Genomic DNA, 22,140 nt, shown 5'->3' on the forward strand with positions numbered 1-22,140 from the left:
TGTCACGTTACTTTTGGAACCACTCCCTGAAGTTGTTTGAAAGGAGGCATAGAATAATGAATGAACGAACGTGTCAGTTCTCAGAGTAATCGTTTATGATACACTTACACTACTGAGCAAGTCTAGATTGGATAGTATACAGTTCCAAAAAGCAAGCAGACACACTGTAAGTGATTTCTTGACTGAATTACTGAGGTAAAACACAAGGTTAATTTTACAAGAATTTATTTAACACAAAATGATTACCTTCCTTAAACAGCGTCTCCAATTTTTTCTGCTTCTTGAAAACCCAAAACAAGGTTCAGTTGTTGAATAGAAATAGAGTGATGGAATGGACACTTTTTGGCCGCCACAGGTGAACACGCGATTTCACTGCACTTCTTCTTTAAGTGGCGCAGGATGTCAGGAGCCAACAGCTTCCAGGTGGAAGGGCTGATAGCCATCGTAGTATTCTACCTTCTCATATTGCTGGTTGGAATATGGGCTGCGTGGAGAACCAAGAACAGTGGCAGTGCGGGGGAGCGCAGCGAGGCCATCATCGTGGGCGGCAGAGACATCGGGCTGCTGGTGGGTGGATTCACCATGACAGGTGGGTTCCCCTCGCGCCCACCCAGCCGCCGCCCCACCCCCACCTGCCCCTCCTTAGCTGCTCCAGAGACAAAGCAAATCTTGTTCTTTGTCCTTGAGGGATTCTCTGGGTTCACTACTTATATATTTAAAAAGTAATTTTTTACATTTATTTAGAACAAAATTAAAATGGTTTCAATTCAGTAGTGCTGGAACTAATGCTTTTATAATCAATTACTAGACAATATCAGTGAAACAAGCTGAGCTCTCTGGGCTGTTTAGCTGATGGAAGCCGTAAAAACAAAGAGGTGGAGTGATATGCAGAAATGCCTTAGTTTTACAAGTTGTGTTTCTGTTATAATGTGATACAGGCAGCATCCCCTCCTGTTCATCAAGACAGGCATAAAGTTGTGACTTTGAATTGTCTTAATGAATACTAACTAGTCAATGAACACTAACTAGTGATGGTTTTAAAACTGAATAAATCAATTTGGGGGCAACCCAATTCCAAATTGACGGAGGTCCTGTTTTGTAAACCGTATTCTCCCATGTAATGAAATAATTTTCTTGCAGAAAGATGATCACATGTTATGAATCCACGGCTCTGAGTAAAACATTCCCAGGAACATTGATATGAAAGGAAAAAAGCCAGGGTGTGTCCTAGTAGGAATCCCTAAGTCACCAACTACAGCTCTCACCCACTCTGTACTAGGAGCAGCCAAAGTCTTTCCTTCTTTGCCCAGAGGTGTTTCTGATTAAGTGGTGGCTTGTTTTGCTTTTGTATTCTTCTCTGTGGTTGAAAGTAATACTGAAAAACAACAATTTAAAACTATATCTGTAGTATCACTTGATACATGTTCACTAACAACACATTTCATTATAGAGTCTTATTAGGTTTTTAAATGTTAGTGACATAATCAATACTAATAGGAACTCTCAGTGGATTAATATGAGTGGAGTACTCAGTGGAAAAATACCCCATTGGATATCAAAATGATGCCAAACTTCAGTCCTGAAGTGCTAGTTAAAATTGATTCATCCTGTATATCAAAAAGTTTTCCAAACCAATCTGGGAAGACTGCATCCCTGTTTGGCCATCTGAAACCTACAATGTTTTAGAATAATATATGGACGGTCGATTCTATCTTTCAGATATTCACATTTTTTTGTTTAAGTCTTCACCAACTGTTTATGGTTTTGTTCAATCTTCATGACATCACTGTGGAAGGGCTTTGCGTGACGTCATGACCCAGACTCCCGTGGTCAGTAAGGACCAGAGCCAGGGCCACACCCAGGTCTGGCAGCCACGCCAGGGCCCCCGCAGTGACCACACCCAGCCCTCCACAGGTCTCTCCCCATTTCTTCATAAAGGCACCCAGGGTGAAAAGAGCTCTTTTTTACCCTCTACTTCTCATTTTTTTCTACATATATGCATGTACAGAAAAAAATGTTTTGCAAAATATTTCTTATGATGCATAATATACAAAATTAGAAAAATACAAAAACATGAAGAATAAGAATCATCAACTAACCCACCACCTGCAAATGTTTCCTGAGACATTGGTATAGATTTTCTTGTTTTTTCCTCTTATTATCCAACTGCTGATGAACAATACACACATCTTCATATCTTCATTTTCAGTTTTCATTAAAGTACAAACATGTCTTCTTTCCTCTAAAGACCCACATATGATACTGATATCTGAACTGCATTAAAGCCTTGTAATTATATTTCCTTCAGATTTCTCCTACGGCAAAGAAAATAAGAAGAAAAGCGAAATAAAAATGATAGAAGTTGTTAATTTCACTCAAACTGTTGAAAAGAATAAATGAGCTGTTGTGTATCAAAGTATTTCGTTCATTGTAAATTACGATAACGTTCTATTACTCTAATTTAGTAGTACATTTATTATGTCCATAAAGATAGTATTTCAGAATTTTTTCTTTTATCAGAGTGATTTTAAATCTAATAGGCTATTAAAATATATAGAAAAAATTTGAATTATGATATTTCTTATAAAGTGTCATGTTCAAGCTCAGCTTTTAAAGATTCTTTTTATCCCTCAGAACTGAAAAGAACCTTGATCAATATCATAATTCAATTAAGATCTGAACCATATTATCCAAACCTAGTCAGATTCACTGATTGTATTATTTGATAAAGAATAAAGATTGAAAATAAAAATGCATATAATTTAAAAGAATTCTTGTTCTCACTCATGAATCTGACATGAAATATACAAACATGCAACAGACGAGATGGATAAAAATGGAGGGACTTGAATCACAAGTAACTAAGTCTGCACGTCTATATTATAATATTTGCAATCACTTGGGCACCAGTTTTCTTTCTGGAAATGGAGAGGAGACCTACACAATGAAAAATGATCACTAATGAATGTTGTGCTTGTAAGACTATCAGACATTTACTTAATGCAGCAAAACATTGCTGGTGTGGAGTTAGGGGTCCCAGGTGCCTCACAGGAAGGTGAGGTCTCAGGGGGTGTTTATGTGAGAATCCATTGCTCCAGGTCCTGGTTACTCACTCAGTGGGGGAGGAGAAATTTTTTAAAATTTCAGCTGGGTTTAGGATGAGAAAAGCACATCATGGCATTTGTTATTTATCAACACCATGGAAAAGCTACCATGAAGATGGGGTGGCTGCTAAATATGCATTGGTCCACTTTAGAATTGTGTATATAAACTCTCCATTTAAATGTACTTAAAATTCCTTTGCAGGACAGTCTTTTCACATTGACCTTTTAAAAATAAGATTAACCCCTAAATGTTCTCTCATCTTTGCTTTGGATTTGGATTAAACGCCAGATAAATTTTGGCAAGAAACACAACAGAAACACGTCTTCGGCAATTTCATATACATATTATTTATTTTACTTACATTCTAACTGTGAAGTTTCAGGGAATTTTTCAGAGTCAAATTTTATACCCCATTGCATGATACAGCCCAGAATTCAGTCTCATATTTGATAAGCTTCACGCCAACCCATGTTCCTCATAATTTTACACAAATTCTACCTAGGGATTATTTTAAATACTTTGACTATACTCTGGATATAAACTGCAAAGATCTGAGTGTTCCATTAATTTTAGCTTTTCAGCAAGAATCAACTATTATAGTGTCTTCTCAGAGAAAATGATAGAGTTCATAGATCATTCTGGGCCCCAACTTGTTTTATCAAAGTGTGTTTTCTTTGGTTCCATGACCCTTCTTCAGCTATTATGCTACAGAAATGTTATTAAATAACATCTGAAGATATATTTTTTATTATTCTCTATAAAATATCAAATATATCACTAAAAGACCCAGATTAGAACACAGAATTCCAAATGGGCATGCAGCCAATGTTGTGAATTCTCCTGAAGGCTGGTCTAGCCCTAAGTGTACGTCGGGTACTTGGGAAAGCAGTTTAAGCTCCCTTTAGGACACCTGGCACCAATCTGGCTCCACTCCCTTAACAATGTAAGATAGTAAGTACAACTTCATTATAATTCAGAACAGATTTGCCAAAATCCTACGCACCCAGCGTGTTTACAAAGTGACTCTATTAATGAAAAGCACACACCCCCACAACCATGCTCACACACACACACACACACACACACACACACAGACCACTCCTTGAAGACAAGAGTCATGATCAATGAGAAAAGATCAATACAATTAAAACAAAAGGCCCTTGAAATGAAGATACTTGACCCCATGTTAAGATGGCTGGGGGAAAAGTTGTAGTATTACTAAGAATAGAAGTAGTCATACAGTATTAGATATTGTATATGATCTCAGACTTTATGATATAATTATATGATTTTAAAATGTTGATGACTTAATGGATTTAGAAAATATCTGGGGCAAGACTGTTCAAGGGAAATTTGATGTAAGCCACAAATATAATCTGAAGTTTTCTGCATATCACTTTAAAAAGAACATTAAAAGAATAGGTGAATTAATGTAAGTAATAGAATTCTTAACTCAGTACATTGAAAATGTTTTAATTTTACCTTGTAACCATTACAAAAAAATTTGAGAAATCTTACATTTATTTTTCCATGCTAAGTCTTTGAAATCCAATGTGCATTTTGCATTCTTCCAACACTTCAGTCCAGACCAGCCATGTCTCTGGTGGCTGCCTCACCAGCCACTTGAGGCTCAGGGCCACAGGGTGGGGCTGAGCAGGTCTTGGGGATGACAGGTATGACATGTCTTCCCCTCACTTCTCATTCTGTTTCAGCCACCTGGGTTGGAGGAGGTTACATCAACGGGACAGCCGAAGCAGTGTATGTTCCAGATTATGGTCTAGCGTGGGCTCAGGCACCAATTGGATATTCTCTTAGTCTGATTTTAGGTAAGAAAATTTCACACCTGAATGAGTCAGTAAAGCATAAAGATCAGGAGTATAAATAACAAATGAAATAAGTCAAATGATGTGAATAACTATTGCAGAAATGCTACCAGAAATCCCTAAGTAGCTGTTATCAGAAAGTGGTAACACCGGTGTTAGGTGATTGGATCTCTTGATTATGGAATATGTTAAAAAAAATTTTCCTTGATTGTTTTGCTACCAGAACAGTGAATTTCTTAACATAATGATTTTTTTCTTTCCAAAATAATGTGGACATATGAAAAATGAATCATCTTGAATTGTACCTGAATTTCCTTTTGTAAATCAAACTAATAAAAGGTCAAGAATATTATATAACAGAGAGTTCCTAATTTTTTTTTTTTTTTTTTTTTTTGCACTTAGAATACTTTTGTTGGATCTTGTGCTTAATCAAATATCTGAATACCCTGCTGGGTGATACAAATATATGAAGACATTTTAGGGAGTGTTGTGCAGGTCCATATTTTTCAATCCGCATGCATCCGCCATGCCATATACAGCCTTGGATGCACACGATGATAATTGTATTAAGAAATTTCTACTTTATTGCTAAATATTTCTTGGTCCTGTACTCACAGAATTTTGCAGACTGGTTCCTCAACACATATAAGTGCTCTAAAAAACTCATTTCCCTTGAGAAATTATGCATAGTAAAAGGTTGGCAAAGACGATTGTATCATGGATTTTTTATTTTCTCATTAACACTTGCTTTCATTTCTTTTAGGTGGTCTGTTCTTTGCAAAACCCATGCGTTCCAAGGGATATGTGACCATGTTAGACCCCTTTCAGCAGATCTACGGAAAGCGCATGGGTGGACTCCTTTTCATCCCGGCGCTGATGGGGGAAATGTTCTGGGCGGCGGCCATTTTCTCTGCCTTAGGTAAGAACCAATGAAACGCCGTTCCGGGCGCATCTCTGGTTGAATGAGCATCAGCCACAGGCCAGGCCACCCCCAGCCTCCCCAACCTGGATTAATGCAACCATCTCACCACCCCACCCCCAACCCCCACCCCTAACCCCCACCCCCGCTTATGGGGCTGCCCTTCTTCCATAAGATGGAATCTGATCACGCCACTTTCCCGCTTAAAACCAGACCTTCAAACAAAGTTAGGAAGGCTTCTTATGACTTGGGCTCAGATTCTCTCTCTTCCTTCTCCCTTCCTCCAGAACTGCAGTTCTGACACTTTGCGAGCCCAGCGCCCTCTGCTTAGGACTCACACCCCCCTTTCCTTTCTGGCCAACCAGGAAGTGTCTTCAGATCTGCTTGGAGATGTCAGTTTCTCTGGGCGGTCATCCAGAACTTGCTGAAGGCCTTTCCTACGGGTTTTCTTAGGCACCAGGAATTTTGTTTCTATTGGATTTATCACTTTCTATGTTTATGTGTCTATTTATCTATTTCCCCATTTCCAACCTTACAAAAGGAATTATCAATTTCTTGAAGGCAGGACCCGTGCCTTATTAACACTTATAGGCCTATCACAAATGAATGAATGAATTAATCACCTATAGCTACACATTCTTCAAAAGAGAAAAAGGAAAACAACAGTCCTTCTTTTCTGATTGTAATCCCATTACATCCTAGAGTGTTGGGTTGTAGACATATTCAGAGATTTGAAAATGGACTTAGACTATTTGGGGGTCTAACTTACTGTCAAGATTCATCATTGCTGAGGACATCCTTGGTCCTTGGATTCTCAGTCCACTTATAAGACTTAGAAAACCAGAGATTTCAGTGGGATTGTGGGAAATCTTCAGGCTCAGTACCCTCCCTTTTCATCAGGGAGATATCTATATTGTCCTACTGAGTGTTGAGTTCCTTCCTGAAGACCAGGAGTTTTGGATGCTCCTCGTCCTTCCTCGCTGAGCTGTGTCCATGTGTGACATCCAGGACACACTGTGTTACTCTCCATCTCCTCTTACAAGTGGGAACAATGGGCTTACGTCTATAGTCAGACTTTAAGTGGCCAAAACAAAAGCCAGATAAGATGAATTTCCTTCTCTGTTATGTATTAGACTACAAGCTAGTCTTCTGGCTTCACTATTATCATCAGGTCTGGTCTCTGTAATATCAGATATTAGTTTACACCACTCTTCACTCCTTTCTCTCTAGACTCTTGTATAATCATATTTATTTTGTTGGTTTCCAACTGTAAAATGAAGGAATGACTTGATGTAGAAGAGAATTTGATAGTTAAAAAATACTGTAATAACTGAGTGAAAATGTTGCACTTTCCTGGCGCTAAGTAATCATGCTCCACAACCACCACTGCTGTATCCTAATGAAATTTTATATAAAAGCACCTCCCTTCCCACCTTGCTCTCATTAGCTAAGAAGCAATGGTAGTTTATTTGTCATTGGTTTCAACACCAGAAAGTGTTGGTTTTAAGAACAAACTACCTGCTGAGATATCAAAAAAGGAGTGGGCTGAATATCTAACAGAATACAAAATGTTCACTCTCACTGAATAAAGATCAGCTTATAACAGAGCCCTGAAGGGAGAATAGAATGAATAATCTATTATTTCTAAAGTATTTTGGAAATATAATATCTAAACTCTTAGCTTTGCTGCAATTAGTTATTTTTGTAAATATACGTGCCTACATCTGTGTGTGCATATCAACATGTATGTAAAATATATTGTCTGTATACACACATACAAACAACATTTATGAAAACATTACTTCTATTCTTGAGATATATGCTCTGGTAAAAAGAATGTGTGTGAATTTTAAATTAACACCTGTTTTCTTCAAAAATAATAGCTGGATATAATTCAAAGTTAGTGTTTATTAGAAATAACTTGGGACAAGATTTTTCACCACCTTACTATGAATGTGTATGAATGTGCATAGTTTACCACTAAAACATAGGAGTATCTTAAACTATCTTCTTGGTGTAAACAGACAACATCCTTACAGCTTCTTAAAGAAATGTATATTTACACTTTTAATGACTCAATTCAGATAATTTTTATAACTTTATTTGCAATATATTTATTTTTATGGCTGCATGAGTAAATTAATATTTCACAACAAATCTGGAAATATGACTTTGATTTTACTCACTACAAATGATGGAGTGATTTAGAAAATATTTTAGAGAAAAAATTCATCCCAGCCTTAATAGTGGTACAAAAAAGTAGGTGACTTCTTTAAAACCACCGAGTTACAGCGAAATGGTCTTAGCATTTACTAGGAAGCTCAATCTTTAGGCTCTCACCCAGTGATCTTTCTTCTATAACATACAGCCTCCCTACCTTTTGGATGTGTAGGATTAATAGAAATTTCACAAAAGAATGGGAAATTAAACATTCAAAAGAGGTAGGGTAATAATTGGACTTTTCATAATTCATGGGATATGACTTTAAAGTGTTGTTATTAAAGTAGAGAACTAGACCAAAGATGAATGACAAAGAATTGTGACTAAAGTTTCAACATGAAGTAAATAATCTCAGGAGAAAAAATATAACTTGTTAATATCCATACAACAGTAATTGAGTCAATTATCCAAAGTCACTTGTAAATAATTGACCTCTTTCCCTTGTCTTCCTTTCTCAATTCCTCACTAGGCGTTTCCTTTTCTCAATTGGTTTCTACACTAGAGAGTAATTTAGTTTTGACACCAAAGGCAAAGCACTAAGAAAAAAATGTCTTGAAAAATATTTTGTATTGATGTCTTAGATCAAAATATCTTATACTGCTCTTTCCATCTGGGGTGGGTTGTCTATGCTATTAGCATGCCATTGAGGAGTGATAGGAGAATGTAAGATTGCAATTCATGATTCAGAGAAATCACAGATTTGTTGCACATATATTAACATGGTAGGAATATCATTGTCACATTTAATAATACAAAATATAAACTATACCACTTTTGAGAACAACAGGGAAAGGGTGTGTAGAGCAGCAAATGAATTCTGAAAGGTCAGTCCAAGAACCGCAGTGGTCCAGCTGTCCATACCATAATATTATTGGAAACACATACACCAACAAAAAACACAATAAACAAAGTCATAAAGTCAGAAAAGCATAGGTTGATTTATAAGGCAGGTTTACAATTTTGATGATGAAAATCACTTTAAAACGTGATGCTAAAATCAACGGCTTTTCAGTGAACTGGTGTCCTAGGAACAAGACTAGAACACTCCAGCAAACGAATGAAATAAAAGTAGTCCTTCACAAAGTTGAAAAAGTTGGAAGGTACACATTACCAATTTTATCATTTTCTCCTGTAAATTTGTTTCATACCTTGGTACTTTATACCATGTGTCATCTAATGAAAGCTGGCAGAGGTCAGAGCGCAAAAGAACAAATGAATGATAATTATAAAATGTCGAGATGGGTGTTATGCTTACCATAAAGGCTTATTTTTCTCATGGATGTGAGTAAACATACTACATGTGTTCAATAAAGTCAGAGTTTCAGGTAGTCAGTGGAATTATTGCAAGATCTTATAGTAGTATTCAATTTAGTATATGTCATGGAATTCTGTAATCAAATCATGAATTTCCACATAAATGAGGAAAGCACTAATTTCAGAAAGAAAGAACATTTTAAAATATATGTGTATATAAGTATATAAATGCAGACATGCATATGCATATTCAGTTTACTGAGATGGAAGAATCTGAGTGTGAAACTTCATCTGAGCTGTTCTCACCCCATCCCTCCAGGAGCCACCATCAGCGTGATCATTAACGCAGATGTGCGCGTGTCCATTATTGTCTCTGCGCTGATCGCCACCCTGTACACCCTGGTGGGCGGGCTCTACTCCGTGGCCTACACGGATGTCGTTCAGCTTTTCTGCATTTTTGTGGGACTGGTAAGTGGGGTCATTCACAAGCTTTCTCTCTCTCTTTCTTTCTTTCTTTCTTTCTTTTCTTCCTTTCTTTCCTTTCTCTCTCTCTTTCCTTCCTTCCTTTTTCTCTCTTTCTTTCTTTCTCTCTTTCTTTCTCTCTTTCTTTCTTCCTTTCTTCCTCCCTTCCTTCCCTTCTTCCTTTCCTTCTCTCTCCCTTCTTTCCTTCCTTCTTTCCTTACTTTCTCCTTTTGTAAGAGATAATGTGGTATTTTATACTAACTCAGCAAAAATGAATAGAAATCCTATTTTCCCATCTCGAGTAATATATAATAATTCATATACTATTGGAAATTTCGCACTTCTCTATGGGTTAATTGGATGAAAAACCTCTAGTCACATTGTGAGATTTTGACAGAAAAGGTCCCTGAATTAAGTCTTAGTAAGGTCTAGGGCTTCCTTTCCTTCATGCCTGCGTTTGATGGAAACATGTGTGTGATCTTCCTTGAGTAACTTCCCTTAGAGTAAAATTTAAACCTTGGTGCTAATCTGTATTTTTCTCTTAACCTTTCCTTATATTAGTTTTGGTTAATCCATAAAACTGCTCATGGAACGTAGAAATTATTTTCAGTCCGATCTTCTCGGTCACTTTAAGGAATGGATTTCTTCTAATTCTAGGAAAACACAAAAAGTTTATATGTAAACATACGTAAAGTTCTCAAATTCAATGTTTTCTTCCCAAAGGTTTCTGGTGGCTGCTGTATAGTTGATGTGATACAGCATAATTAGCACAGAAGCTGACAGTGTGTTACTTTAACTCTTCTAAGTCAGTGTTTCACAGTATCCCACAGAGAACATGCTTCCAGGTCCTTCCCTGAATAAAAGGAATGACCGAGCTGTGCTGTCGTCAAGAAAAACAAAATAAACGAAGTCTCGCACGTCCCCAGACAGTCACACGGCCTAATGCTGTCACGCGCTCTGGTTGCAGTGGATCAGTGTCCCCTTCGCGCTGTCCAACTCTGTGGTGACCGACATCGGGTTCACAGCCGTGCATGCAAAGTACCAGAAGCCTTGGCTGGGGACCATTGAGCCGTTTGAAGTCTACACATGGCTTGATAGCTTTCTGTTGTTGGTAAGTGATGCTCTTGCCTGAGGAAGGCACTCTCAGTTGTCCTGAAATCAAACGCACTTGCAAAATGTTTGTGTTTATGTATAAATTTCACCTGCTGGTTCCTGTCCATCTCTGGGTTGACTTCTTTCTACTGGAAGAAGGATGGGGCCTGACTGGTAGCCGACAGGTATCAAAGAGATCACTTCCCTAGGGTATGTGTGGTGTGTCCACACTTGTGCTGTAAGTTTAGGAACACCATGCCCTACTGCCGGATATCTCCCCTAATCTGAGAGCCACGCCATCCAAAAATTCTATTTTGTATCTTGGATTGAGGCATTAAAATTCAACTTCTTCTGAAATAAGTCAGTCACTCAGTCTCTAATTACATTCATGATGTCATAAGGCCTGAAGTGCATGAGATATGTAGGGAAGAGAGTGTCACCCAGGGCAGATGATGAGGAAAAAGCCTGGGAGGCCAGGCGGCTGGAAATGTGCAGAACCTTGGGGTGAAGATGGTGGCCTTGAGGGATGGGCATGAAAGGAATGAAGGCAGATCACAGACTGAGGGAGAGGGAGCACCAAGAACCTTTCCCTCAGAGATTCTGGGATTTTGCAGTGTTGCTGCAGGGGTTACATATTTAAAACAAAACAAAACAAAACAGAACCATTGTATTTGATTTCAAAGTAAACAAGAGATTAATTTTTATCAAAATTAAGGGGAAATTATTTATGTTTGTTTCCTTTTTAAAGAATTCACAATATTTTGTGATTTCACTTTGTGGCACTTTGTTAAATTTTAACACTGAAAATAGATGTGTCTGCCCCAGTGAAGAACTTACTGGTAAGAAGACAGGAAAACGTGCAAACTAATGTTTCCAGTGGTGGGGAGGAGGGCTTTTTCCCCAAGGATTATTAAGAAATGCATTGGCTGGCATTTTTCTGGCATGGTTTACAATTATGAATGAAATGGGAAGGGTATTAAATATTATATGTATGTGTAATTTTACCTTCATGGCTGGTGTATTTATGGTTATATGGGAGAGATGATGAGACTTAGAAAAACTAAGCAATTTTTTAACTATTTTTTTAATTTTTATTTATTTATTTATTTTTGGCTATGTTAGGTCTTCATTGCTGCACATGGGTTTTTTTCTCTAGTTGTGGTGCTCAGGGGCTACTCTTCGTTGCGGTGCACAGGCTTCTCAGTGTGGTGGTTTATCTTGTTGTGGAGCAAAGGCTCTAGGCACGCAGTCTTCAGTAGTTGCAGCACATGGGCTCAGTAGTTGTGGCTTGTGGGCTCTAGAGCACAGGCTAAGTAGTTGTGGCACATGGACTTAGTTGCTCCACGGCATGTGGGATCTTCCCAGCCCAGGCATCGACCCTGTGTCCCCTACATTGGCAGGCAGACCCTTAACCACTGTACCACCCTGGAAGTCCTAGGCAATTTTTTGATTATCAATCTAGGTGACAGATTGAAATAGAGAACCAAGACCCCAAAGTCCTTTCTCCTACACCACACTTTAGTCCTCAGATTTACTAATCTTCAAGATAAGTTGTTATATCCAATGATTGCTAAAGTTTGTCCCATCCCAAGAAATTGTATGACTAAATCATGTTCATTCTTTAAATTGTAGGAGACGTTGAAATGAAATAATAGATGTGGGATGACTGATTGAATAAACTGTAGATGTGAGCCTTGAAATGTTTCACCAATGGTCTCTGATCTTGCAGTTGCCATGGAAATGACTTTTCAAGTGCTGCTCATGGTACCCTCGTGATATCTCCCAACCCCACCCTGAACTTCCCCTGTCCCTATATTAGCACTAGATCAAGCTCCTAGTTCACCTGGCCTATTGTGAGAGCCTCTCACTGGTCTCCCTGCTGGCAGCCCACTCACATCTCACTCTTCCAAGCCCATTTCCACCTTCCCATCAGAGCTCCTGTTTGTCAGTGGAGGTGAGATTTTACCTTACTTGCAAACCTTGATGACCTAAATATCCATAGACATAGGTATGTAAATTATGATATATCAATTCATATAGTCATTGAAATTATTGACAAAATATTCATCGACATGGAAGATGTTAATGATATACTGATTTACAGGTTGCAAAACAAAAGGAAAAATTTTGGAAGCATATAGATTTGAGGCATGGGATAATGAATTTTAGAATTTCTTCTTTTGCCTTTTTTTTGTTTTGTCTGTTTTGCTTTTGAGCTTGTATGGCTTTTGTAAGAAGGAATTTGTTCTGGAGTCAATATGTGATTGGCACAGATGTGACAATAATAAACAAGACAGATATCCCAGAATTTGGAGCCAGTGAGAGAGACAGATGATCAAAGAAGCAACTTCAATACATTGTGATATGGAAAGTTCCCTCATCAATTCGCTCACTGGCATGATAACTATTTACTAAACACTGACTCTATACCAGTCAGAGGATTCTCCAGCCTCCTCTCTCACCACGCACACACACCCCAGTCTTTACTTGTACCAAATACATGGTGGTCTAATGGCTGCCTCTTTGTTTTTTCTCTTTTTATTTTTCATATTGGATTCTTTCCCAGAACTCTCCTCTCTCTCCATCTCCACCTAGTGACACCCTCTTGATGCTTAAGGACTGACTCAAATGTTGTTTTCCGTCAACTTTCCTGATTACCATACCTCTGTCTTCCTCCCACGTTTTCACCTCCCTCTTTACCCCCAGATGATTGATTGTTTCTCATTATTGCTCCCATATGTACCTCTTCACATCATTGACAAATTACACTCGAGTTCAATGTCTCCAAACTTTTTTATTATGTGTCCTCGATAAGAATGTTAAGCACACCCCAACACAGAGATAGGTAATTGTAAAACGCTTATGTGTACTGTACTAGCAAGTTGTGTAAGTCATTTAATACAACAATAATATAACATTTAGGTACAAGGTAGAAAGGAGCATAAAGAGAAATTCAAGTATCTTCTTAACGCCCTATATTGTCCTGAGCTTCCACACACCAGTCTAGAAAACACCATAATTTGTTGACTCTCCCAGTGGACAGTGATCTCAAGAACAGGAACCATTTTCACTCATCTTTGGGCTCTGACAACCATTACGTTGCCTGGCACACGATTGGAATCCAGAAATATTCACTGGATTGTTTTGACTCAAATTAAACTTCCTGGTTTTAGAATCTCAATTTTTTGAGATAATTTTGTGGTTGTTAGAACTTCCAGATAAGAACAAATTGAAGTTTTCTTAGTAGTTGTATATAATACAGCTTGAAGTAGGTAAATTAAACAAAAGGAAATATTGTGCTACATAATTATGAAGGAAAAGAACTTGAGGAAGTTCTGCACAGCTGAAACTATGACAATGACTTAGTGACAGCAGTGGAGACAAGTGGCGTGTAGGACCACTTTCTACACTTCAGAGCCATACATGTGACTATTCTGAATGTGATTGCAAAAAAGAAAAAAATCTCATTTTGAAAATACCTAACACATGTTATTTGCTTCCAATTCATTTTGAGTCCCCGTGGTTCCCATGCAGATGCTGGGTGGAATCCCGTGGCAAGCCTACTTCCAGAGGGTCCTGTCTTCATCCTCAGCCACCTACGCTCAAGTGCTGTCCTTCTTGGCAGCTTTCGGGTGCATGGTGATGGCTCTGCCAGCCATACTCATTGGAGCCATTGGTGCATCAACAGGTAAATCTCTTGCAACTTCACTAATTGACCCATCAGGCTTCACCCAAGTCACCAGTTAGCATCCAGCTGCCCTCCCTCCCCCACTTTCCCTCTTACCCCCACACAGTTAATGATTTCTCATCATGTTCATATATCTGCCTCTGTAACATGTCAACAGATTGTCTTATAGGTCAGACATTGTTTGATTTCTCACTTCACCAATAAGACATTTGTGAGCACCCCACCCCAATGTTGGTACATTTATCAACTGTGTATTTGTGATCCTGTCAGCAGTGGTTCTCAACCAAGGTGCACACTGTCATCATCTGGGGAGGTGGAGAGACTCAAAAAATTACTCATTTCTATGCTACCCCACAGGGATTTTGTTTTAATAACCTAAGTTAGAGCCAGAGACTGGTGTTTTTACAGGTCCCCTTGGCAGGGACTTCCCTGGTGGTCCAGTGGTTAATCATCTGCCTTCCAATGCAAAGGATGTGGGTTTGATCCCTGGTCAGGGAACCAAGATCCCACATGCCATGGGGCAACCAAGCCCCTGCAATGCAGTTAGAGAGAAGCCCATGTGCCGCAACGAAAGATCCCGCATGCTGCAATTAAGACCCAATGCAGCCAAAAACAAATAAAGTATTTTTAATAAATAAATATAAATAAATTTAAAAAAAGTCCCCTTGGTGAGTCATAGCTGACTCAGAAGTTGCCTGCCATCACCATGACCACCTAAGGACCACCGTTGAACTTGAGGTTTCTGTTTATATTTTCAATAATTTGTTAATTAAAGATTTCCTTTCTTGGAGAAATCAATAAATTTGTAGGTAAAGATAAGCTAAGATACTAAGGCACTTAGAAAATATCTTACTCAAAATTGGTAAAAAAAGAAAAAACTTTATGAAATACTTATCTCCTAGTTAGCCTCTATCCAGAACATTTTTTAAATTTCATCCTTAATTTGATTCCACTTATTAATTACTCCTGGCCCTTACGTTCCTGTGATATACAGCTTTCAAGAGCATTTCACGAAAATATATCATGTTAATCAAACATCAAAGGAGCCCTCTAGGTAGAGGTAATTAAAAGAGATTAAGGATGTTTACCTTTTGCTCTATTGTGTTTTGTAAAGAAGACCCAGGATGATGTTCAACGGCTACTTCGACTTTCGATTAACAGAGATGCTAATTGGAACAGTTTAATTTTTAAGAGAACCGCTGTGGTTCATAGTGCACATGCTCTATTCCAGTTGTTCATCCATGATGTGATGAACACTCAAAAAGGTGGCTGACAAAGGTGATTGAGTGCCTTAGAATAAAAGATAGCATTTACGTCATAATCAGTAAACAGGTCTGGCCATTAGTGTGTAGGAAAACAGGCTAAAAAAAAATCGTAAAGCCTATTTTTTTCTCTTTTTTTTTTCTATTTTTTTCTTGGATGAGATACAAATTCTTGGTTGTTATTTCCGTTGCCATCACATCTCAGTTAATGCTATAAAATTGGCCATATCAAAGCATGGCTTTGAAATGTTGTAATAGAAAATGGGGGAAGGAAAAATGGTAGGATCCAAGGGAAACCACTCTTATTTGGTCCTGAAATCATGACATTAATGTTTAACAAATAAAAAAAGGAGCTATACTAACAAACATTTAAAGCTTCTGTTGTATTCTTCAGTACCTGCCAGTATAACTAAACAGTAAAGGAGATATATATGCAAAGATAAAGTTATGTTTCAAGTCCTTTTATAGCAGAGTCCAAAAACTGCCTGAAAATTTCAACCCCATACTTGAACTTTTTATTCAATAAAAAGGGACTGTCCTTGATCCATCATGCCTATTTCTAGTAAGTGGTATTTGATACAAGAATGAATTTACTTGAGGGACTTCCCTGGTAGTCGTTAAGAATCCACCCGACAATTCAGGGGACACAGTTTTCATTCCTAGTCTGGGAAGATCCCACATGCCACAGAGCAACTAAACCTGTGCAGCACAACTACTGAGACCATATGCCACAACTACTGAGCCGATGCACCCTAGAGCCTATGATCCACAACAAGAGAAGCCACTGCACTGAGAAGCCCACACACCACAATGAAGAGTGGCTCCCGCTCATCACAGCTAGAGAAATCCCACGTGCAGCAACGAAGACCCAACACAGCCAAAAAAAAAAAAAAAAAAGGAATTTACTTGAGAGAAAAATAATGCTGAGGGAACTCCAATAACAAGGCTTTATCCAGGAAGAGGATGGGTGAGAAGAGCCCCACTGTTATCTTTATCTACTTATGCGTATAACTGAGGAATGAAACGGTATGTGTTCTCTCACATCCCCAGATGGTTGGAAGAACGCTCTATGCTTCAGCTTAAGAACATTTATTTTCTATAAATCTGTACAATGTAACACTAAAAAAGAGAAATATATATTAAAAAAATCTCACACCACCATATTCTCTGCAGGGCTTTTGCATGAGACTAACTGTAACCCATTAGAAGCTGGAAAATGTGAGACAATTTCACCAGTACATGGACTTCCCACCTAATTAAACTAACATACTCTTGTTAGGCTGATTAGATTTCCCACTGATTAGACTAGTTTATACATTCTGTATTCATTTCGAAAGCTTCCTAGTAAATAGGATGACCCCAGATGGAGGGATGGATGGATGGATCTTTGGTTGTTGTGTCTGTTGTTTCTGTCGACAGCCTGGAACCAGACTGGATACGGGCCTTTCAGCCCCGAGGACAAGCAACAGGCAGACATGATCTTACCAATTGTCCTGAAGTACCTCTGCCCCGTGTACATTTCTTACTTTGGTCTTGGAGCCGTTTCTGCTGCTGTCATGTCATCCGCAGATTCTTCCATCTTGTCGGCAAGTTCGATGTTTGCTCGCAACATCTACCAGCTTTCATTCAGACAAAATGTAAGAACGGTATTTTTTTTTCTAAAAACAAAGCCCCTGTATTTTAATGACACTTCCCAACTTGTTAAAATCCATACAAATATTATGTGTGTCATTTTATCTCTATATTACAACTTCCTTTTCATGTACTTTACACCATTCTCCTTTGAACATGGTTTTGAACTCCAGGCCTTTCTCAGATCTAACCAAGATTCGTATCTTCTTTTTTGATGAACAAGATCGCTTCAGTTTTGTCATGGGAGCTCTTTCTGGCCAGCTCCTTTGTCCTTGTAGCACTGTCCCTGACATTTTTTTGAAATATCCTTGCTTTGTGGTCACAACAGGATGTTCCAGTCCTGCCCTGATTATTCCCGCTTTAAGGTATAGAATCAGCTACGCTTCAAGGAATCCTTTTAAAATCATGTGTTTGTAACAATTTTCCTAGCTTAACAAATGAAGGTTCTGGATTCTGCTTTTCTTATTGAATAAAGTTTATTTGACAGTTAAGATTCTACTACACTGACAACAACAAGGTAAAGGCATATCTGCCTCCCCTCCGGGTAAGGATGACTGTTCCTGCTGCAGATGATGTGGCCGCTGTCCAGCAGTCATGTTTTCAAATGCAGTGATGATGCCAAAATAGCACACATTGGAGGCTTGAATTTGTGAAAATGGTGTGGCAGCCCCAAAATACTGTTAAAAAATGGTATTTTTAACCTGACATTACTGTTGTTGCCCTCCTCCTTGCACTTACTGTGTAGGTGTTTCTCTATACTTATTAATGGTCTGCATGAAAATCTGACCCTACTTTGATTCAGCACCTTATGCTGTATATGAAGGTTTTTAATGCATGTTATCATTCACGTCAATACTGAAGGGCACTAATCAATATAACTATTTCCCAAGAGGTACAGTCATATTGCAATAATTTAAACGTCTTCTCTTTCTAATGAACGAGTAATGAAACCTAAAATATCTCAGAAAAACTCCAAGTCAGAGCAGCGCGATGGTGCTCACTGAGGGGCCCGTAGCCCCCTCCACCGTCTTCCTTGACTCAGGCTTGCCTTTCTCTAGGTTTCCTAGGTCATAGTTAACAAAATGGTCCTGCTTGTTTTTTAAGGCGGTTATCCTCCGCAGAGAGAGGAAGACACATAGGCCACGCCCCCTCACTGCCACATTTAAAACTAGTCCTTAAGGTGGAAAGTAAGGAAATCTTCCCTTGCATTATCATTCGCCTACAACGACCCAGCACGCATCTCGCGTCTCTCTCTGACATTCAGCGAAGAGCACAGGTGGGCTCTGCTTTTAGCATACGGGTCACTGAAGCCCCTCCCAAGGTCCGGCAGGGAGGCCTCCTAGATTGCTAGCTTCACATGCTGTGGTTTCGGCTGATTTTACCCATAGACTGAGCCATTTGAACAAGGGGGATTCTTTAGAGCAGATTTAAAGCACAGGAAGTCAGATTGAACTTGGTGTACCCCCCAAAAAAAATAATAAATAAATTTAAAAAAAAAAAAACTTCTATAAAAAAAAGCACAGGAAGTCAGCTCATTCTCCTCCTAGAGAAGCCAGCATGTCCTGAGAAAAACTGACTCAATGGCGATTTCTTGCAGGCTTCCGACAAGGAGCTCGTCTGGGTCATGCGAATCACGGTGTTCGTGTTTGGAGTTTCTGCAATGACCATGGCCTTGCTGACGAAGACGGTGTACGGGCTCTGGTACCTCAGTTCCGACCTCGTCTACATCATCATCTTCCCGCAGCTGCTCTGCGTGCTCTTCATCAAGGGAACCAACACGTATGGAGCTGTGGCAGGTTACATTTCTGGCCTTTTCTTGAGAGTAACCGGTGGGGAGCCGTACCTGAACCTACAGCCCTTGATCTTTTATCCTGGTTATTACGTTGATAAAAGTGGCATATATAATCAGAGATTCCCATTTAAAACCCTTGCCATGGTGACCTCATTCTTATCCAACATTTTCATCTCTTATCTAGCCAAATACCTATTTGAAAGTGGAAGCTTGCCACCAAAATTAGATGTATTTGATGCTGTTGTTGCACGGCACAGTGAAGAAAACATGGATAAGACAATTCTGGTCAGAAATGAAAATATTAAGTTAGATGAACTTGCACCTGTGAAGCCTCGGCAGAGCATAACTCTCAGCTCGACTTTCACCAATCAGGAGGCCCTGCTCGACATGGATTCCAGTCCAGAGGGGTCTGGGACTGAAGATAACTTACAGTAACCGCATCTGCGTAAAACACTGCTTTCTCATACGGAGCACTATAGCAGGCTAGTCCTGGAAGGGTGGTTTGCAGCATATAAAATATATTTTAAAAATAATGTTCAAAAGGACAAAAATCCATATAATTGTGCAATTGCACACATCCAAGACAAGCCAGAAGAAAGCACCCCTGAAGCAGCATCTCTCTGTCCCTCATGGACACATCTTATCCTCATTCGATTTCAACTCTCAGTAGTTTTGTTAAGTATTGAAAAACGGATAAAACCACACTCAAAGAACAGAGAGCCAGAATGTTCACCTTTATCATGGAAAAAGGAAGTAGATATGAGAAAGCCAAGGAGATTGGGTAGCCTTGATCCCGACCTTGTTTGTGAATGCCCTGTGAGTCTGGTTTAACTCTAGCACTGAAGTTATGAGAATATATCCCCGTCACTCCAGTGAATGGTGCAACCAATTAATCAACTAATTTCCCTCATGTGATGAGTAATTCCTTCTTTCATGTTCTTAACTATAATATTTGCTGAATATGCAATTTGTTTTTCTTTAATAGTGATATGTATTATTCTGAGTGCAGGCAAGGCAAACACACACAAAAATATTGTGTAGTGGCATTTCTTGACATTCAAAGTGATAGGAAAGTAGAGTCCATCTCGGTAGAGGATCCTTGGTTCCTTTGGGTGTGTTTGAAACTACCATACAACTACCATATGCATTGGGAAAAGTACCTACAGTGAGAAACGTGTGATTATTAGGCAAACCTATAGCAATAAATCAAGAAGCCACTAAGCAAAAAGTGACAGGAACAACAGTGATCTTTTACCTTCATCTGAAGTTTAGGAAATTTTGCTTCATGAGAAGAGAAGTAGTCGCTTGACTTACTATCTGTTAGTATTGGAAGTGAAATTGAGCCATTTGTAAGGTGAGATAGATACACACCAATTAACCTTAGTGAGAGGCAAAGCACACCTCCAGATAGTAGTAAAATTAGAAAAATGAAACCACTCAATTTTGAATGTTTGTTAATGAGGATTATTTAAAGTCAAGAGAGCTACTCTGTGGCACTTTTTTGAAAAATCCAGTCTTAGGTACTGGACAGATCACCAGTATAAATTGTGTATAGTGAATTTTAAAGTGCAGGAGAAAGGAGAAAGTAAAAATAAGTCCTAAAGGAAGAAGCCATCAGTTTTAACTTTTGGTGTCTACATAACTTTCATGAGGTTGATCATTAAATATTATTTTGCTCCTCTTCTGGAGTTAAAAAATATATGTGTATATCATATGTAATGGTTTGTATCCATTTTAGAATTTAAATACTTTCCCATCAGTCACATTATAGAAATAACTGGAGCTGCATCTACAAAAGCAGAGGGAGCTGATCAGCTGAAAAATTATCTAAGCATTTGATCCAGTTAAATAGAAGCAGCCTGAATTATTCAAACTAAAGCACTTTTTCTAAAAAAAAAATTCCTTTTTTTGTGATTCATAGACAAAGTAAAGTTAATACAGTGTTCAACATTAAGTATAAAAGTTGTGTTTGGGGAGCTAGAATTCCTTTCTTTATTGCAATTGTCTAAAAGCATGTAATAATAATCTCCCCTGTTATTAAACATGAATTACATTTACAGAGTAATTTTTTAAATATGAAATTAAATAATTGTACATGTTGTCATTCCCATATTTTTAATGCTTTATCCAAGCTTGATGGTGAATATGACATTGCATTCAGAATCTTTACAAAACATCATCTATAACCTAAATGAAAAGAGAATGTTTTTGTACTGATCTCTCTGCTCAGAATCTGCTCTGTGACCACTACCCTATGGAGTACTTGGAAAGGAGCACATTTTTAGAACCAATAAGTGTGGAAGTCCCAAGGTTCCCAGACGTGGGTTGAGAGAACCAGGGGCAGGAAACACAATTTTTAAAAACTAAAAAGGTGGAGACTTTTGAAATGTAAAGATAATTAATTGATGGGGACTGCAGTTCCTGGCAAATGTGATACTTTAGATGTGCCTCTTTCCAGCACTCTACTTGAATAATTATTTTCATCCATCCCATCACCATAAATTTTTGTTTCAACCCCTTTAGGCGCGTGCTTCCATAGAAACACATCACCCATGTTATAGTAGAGTGAAACAGGGAAGTATGGTCTCTACTGGTAGTATATCTTACAATTTTGTTGGGCAACAGTTGCCCAAATCACCATATTTAAATCCAGTGAAAAAGAATAAATACTAATAGTGAAAATTTCTTCCATTTCATTCATTTTGTAATAGTAGAAAGATAAAGGTGGAAGAGCATTTACCTTTTCCAAGATATTAAAAACTAGAAAACGTAAATGATTTAAGCTAATAAATAATGTTATATTTTTATTTAACTTAGTATTCTTTCATTCCTACTCTCAAATTAGACACACAAAAAGCTAGGTTAGTGTAAAATACACCAGTAAATGGCTA

The 22,140-nt window shown here is 38.4% G+C and overlaps 1 protein-coding gene across 1 annotated transcript; it reads left to right on the forward strand.

The window, feature by feature from the left end:
- Nucleotides 1–423: 423 nt before the first annotated feature.
- SLC5A7 (solute carrier family 5 member 7) lies at nucleotides 424–19,772 on the forward strand. Its single transcript, XM_057743027.1, has 8 exons — nucleotides 424–589; nucleotides 4,818–4,931; nucleotides 5,692–5,847; nucleotides 9,641–9,789; nucleotides 10,751–10,894; nucleotides 14,410–14,563; nucleotides 17,245–17,462; nucleotides 19,055–19,772. Exons 1-8 carry the CDS (start codon nucleotides 583–585, stop codon nucleotides 19,682–19,684), a joined length of 1,572 nt encoding a protein of 523 aa, XP_057599010.1. The 5' UTR covers nucleotides 424–582; the 3' UTR covers nucleotides 19,685–19,772.
- The last annotated feature ends 2,368 nt before the right edge of the window (nucleotides 19,773–22,140 follow it).

Source organism: Hippopotamus amphibius, chromosome 7 (assembly GCF_030028045.1).
Source record: "Hippopotamus amphibius kiboko isolate mHipAmp2 chromosome 7, mHipAmp2.hap2, whole genome shotgun sequence".
Lineage (NCBI taxonomy): Eukaryota > Metazoa > Chordata > Mammalia > Artiodactyla > Hippopotamidae > Hippopotamus > Hippopotamus amphibius.

What these genes read in the sequence shown, in the direction of transcription:
- SLC5A7 (XM_057743027.1), top strand. An exon ending in TCTGCATTTTTGTGGGACTG is followed by an intron (nt 9,790 to 10,750) that starts GTAAGTGGGGTC and finishes CTCTGGTTGCAG; the next exon opens with TGGATCAGTGTCCCCTTCGC. An exon ending in AGCCATTGGTGCATCAACAG is followed by an intron (nt 14,564 to 17,244) that starts GTAAATCTCTTG and finishes TTCTGTCGACAG; the next exon opens with CCTGGAACCAGACTGGATAC.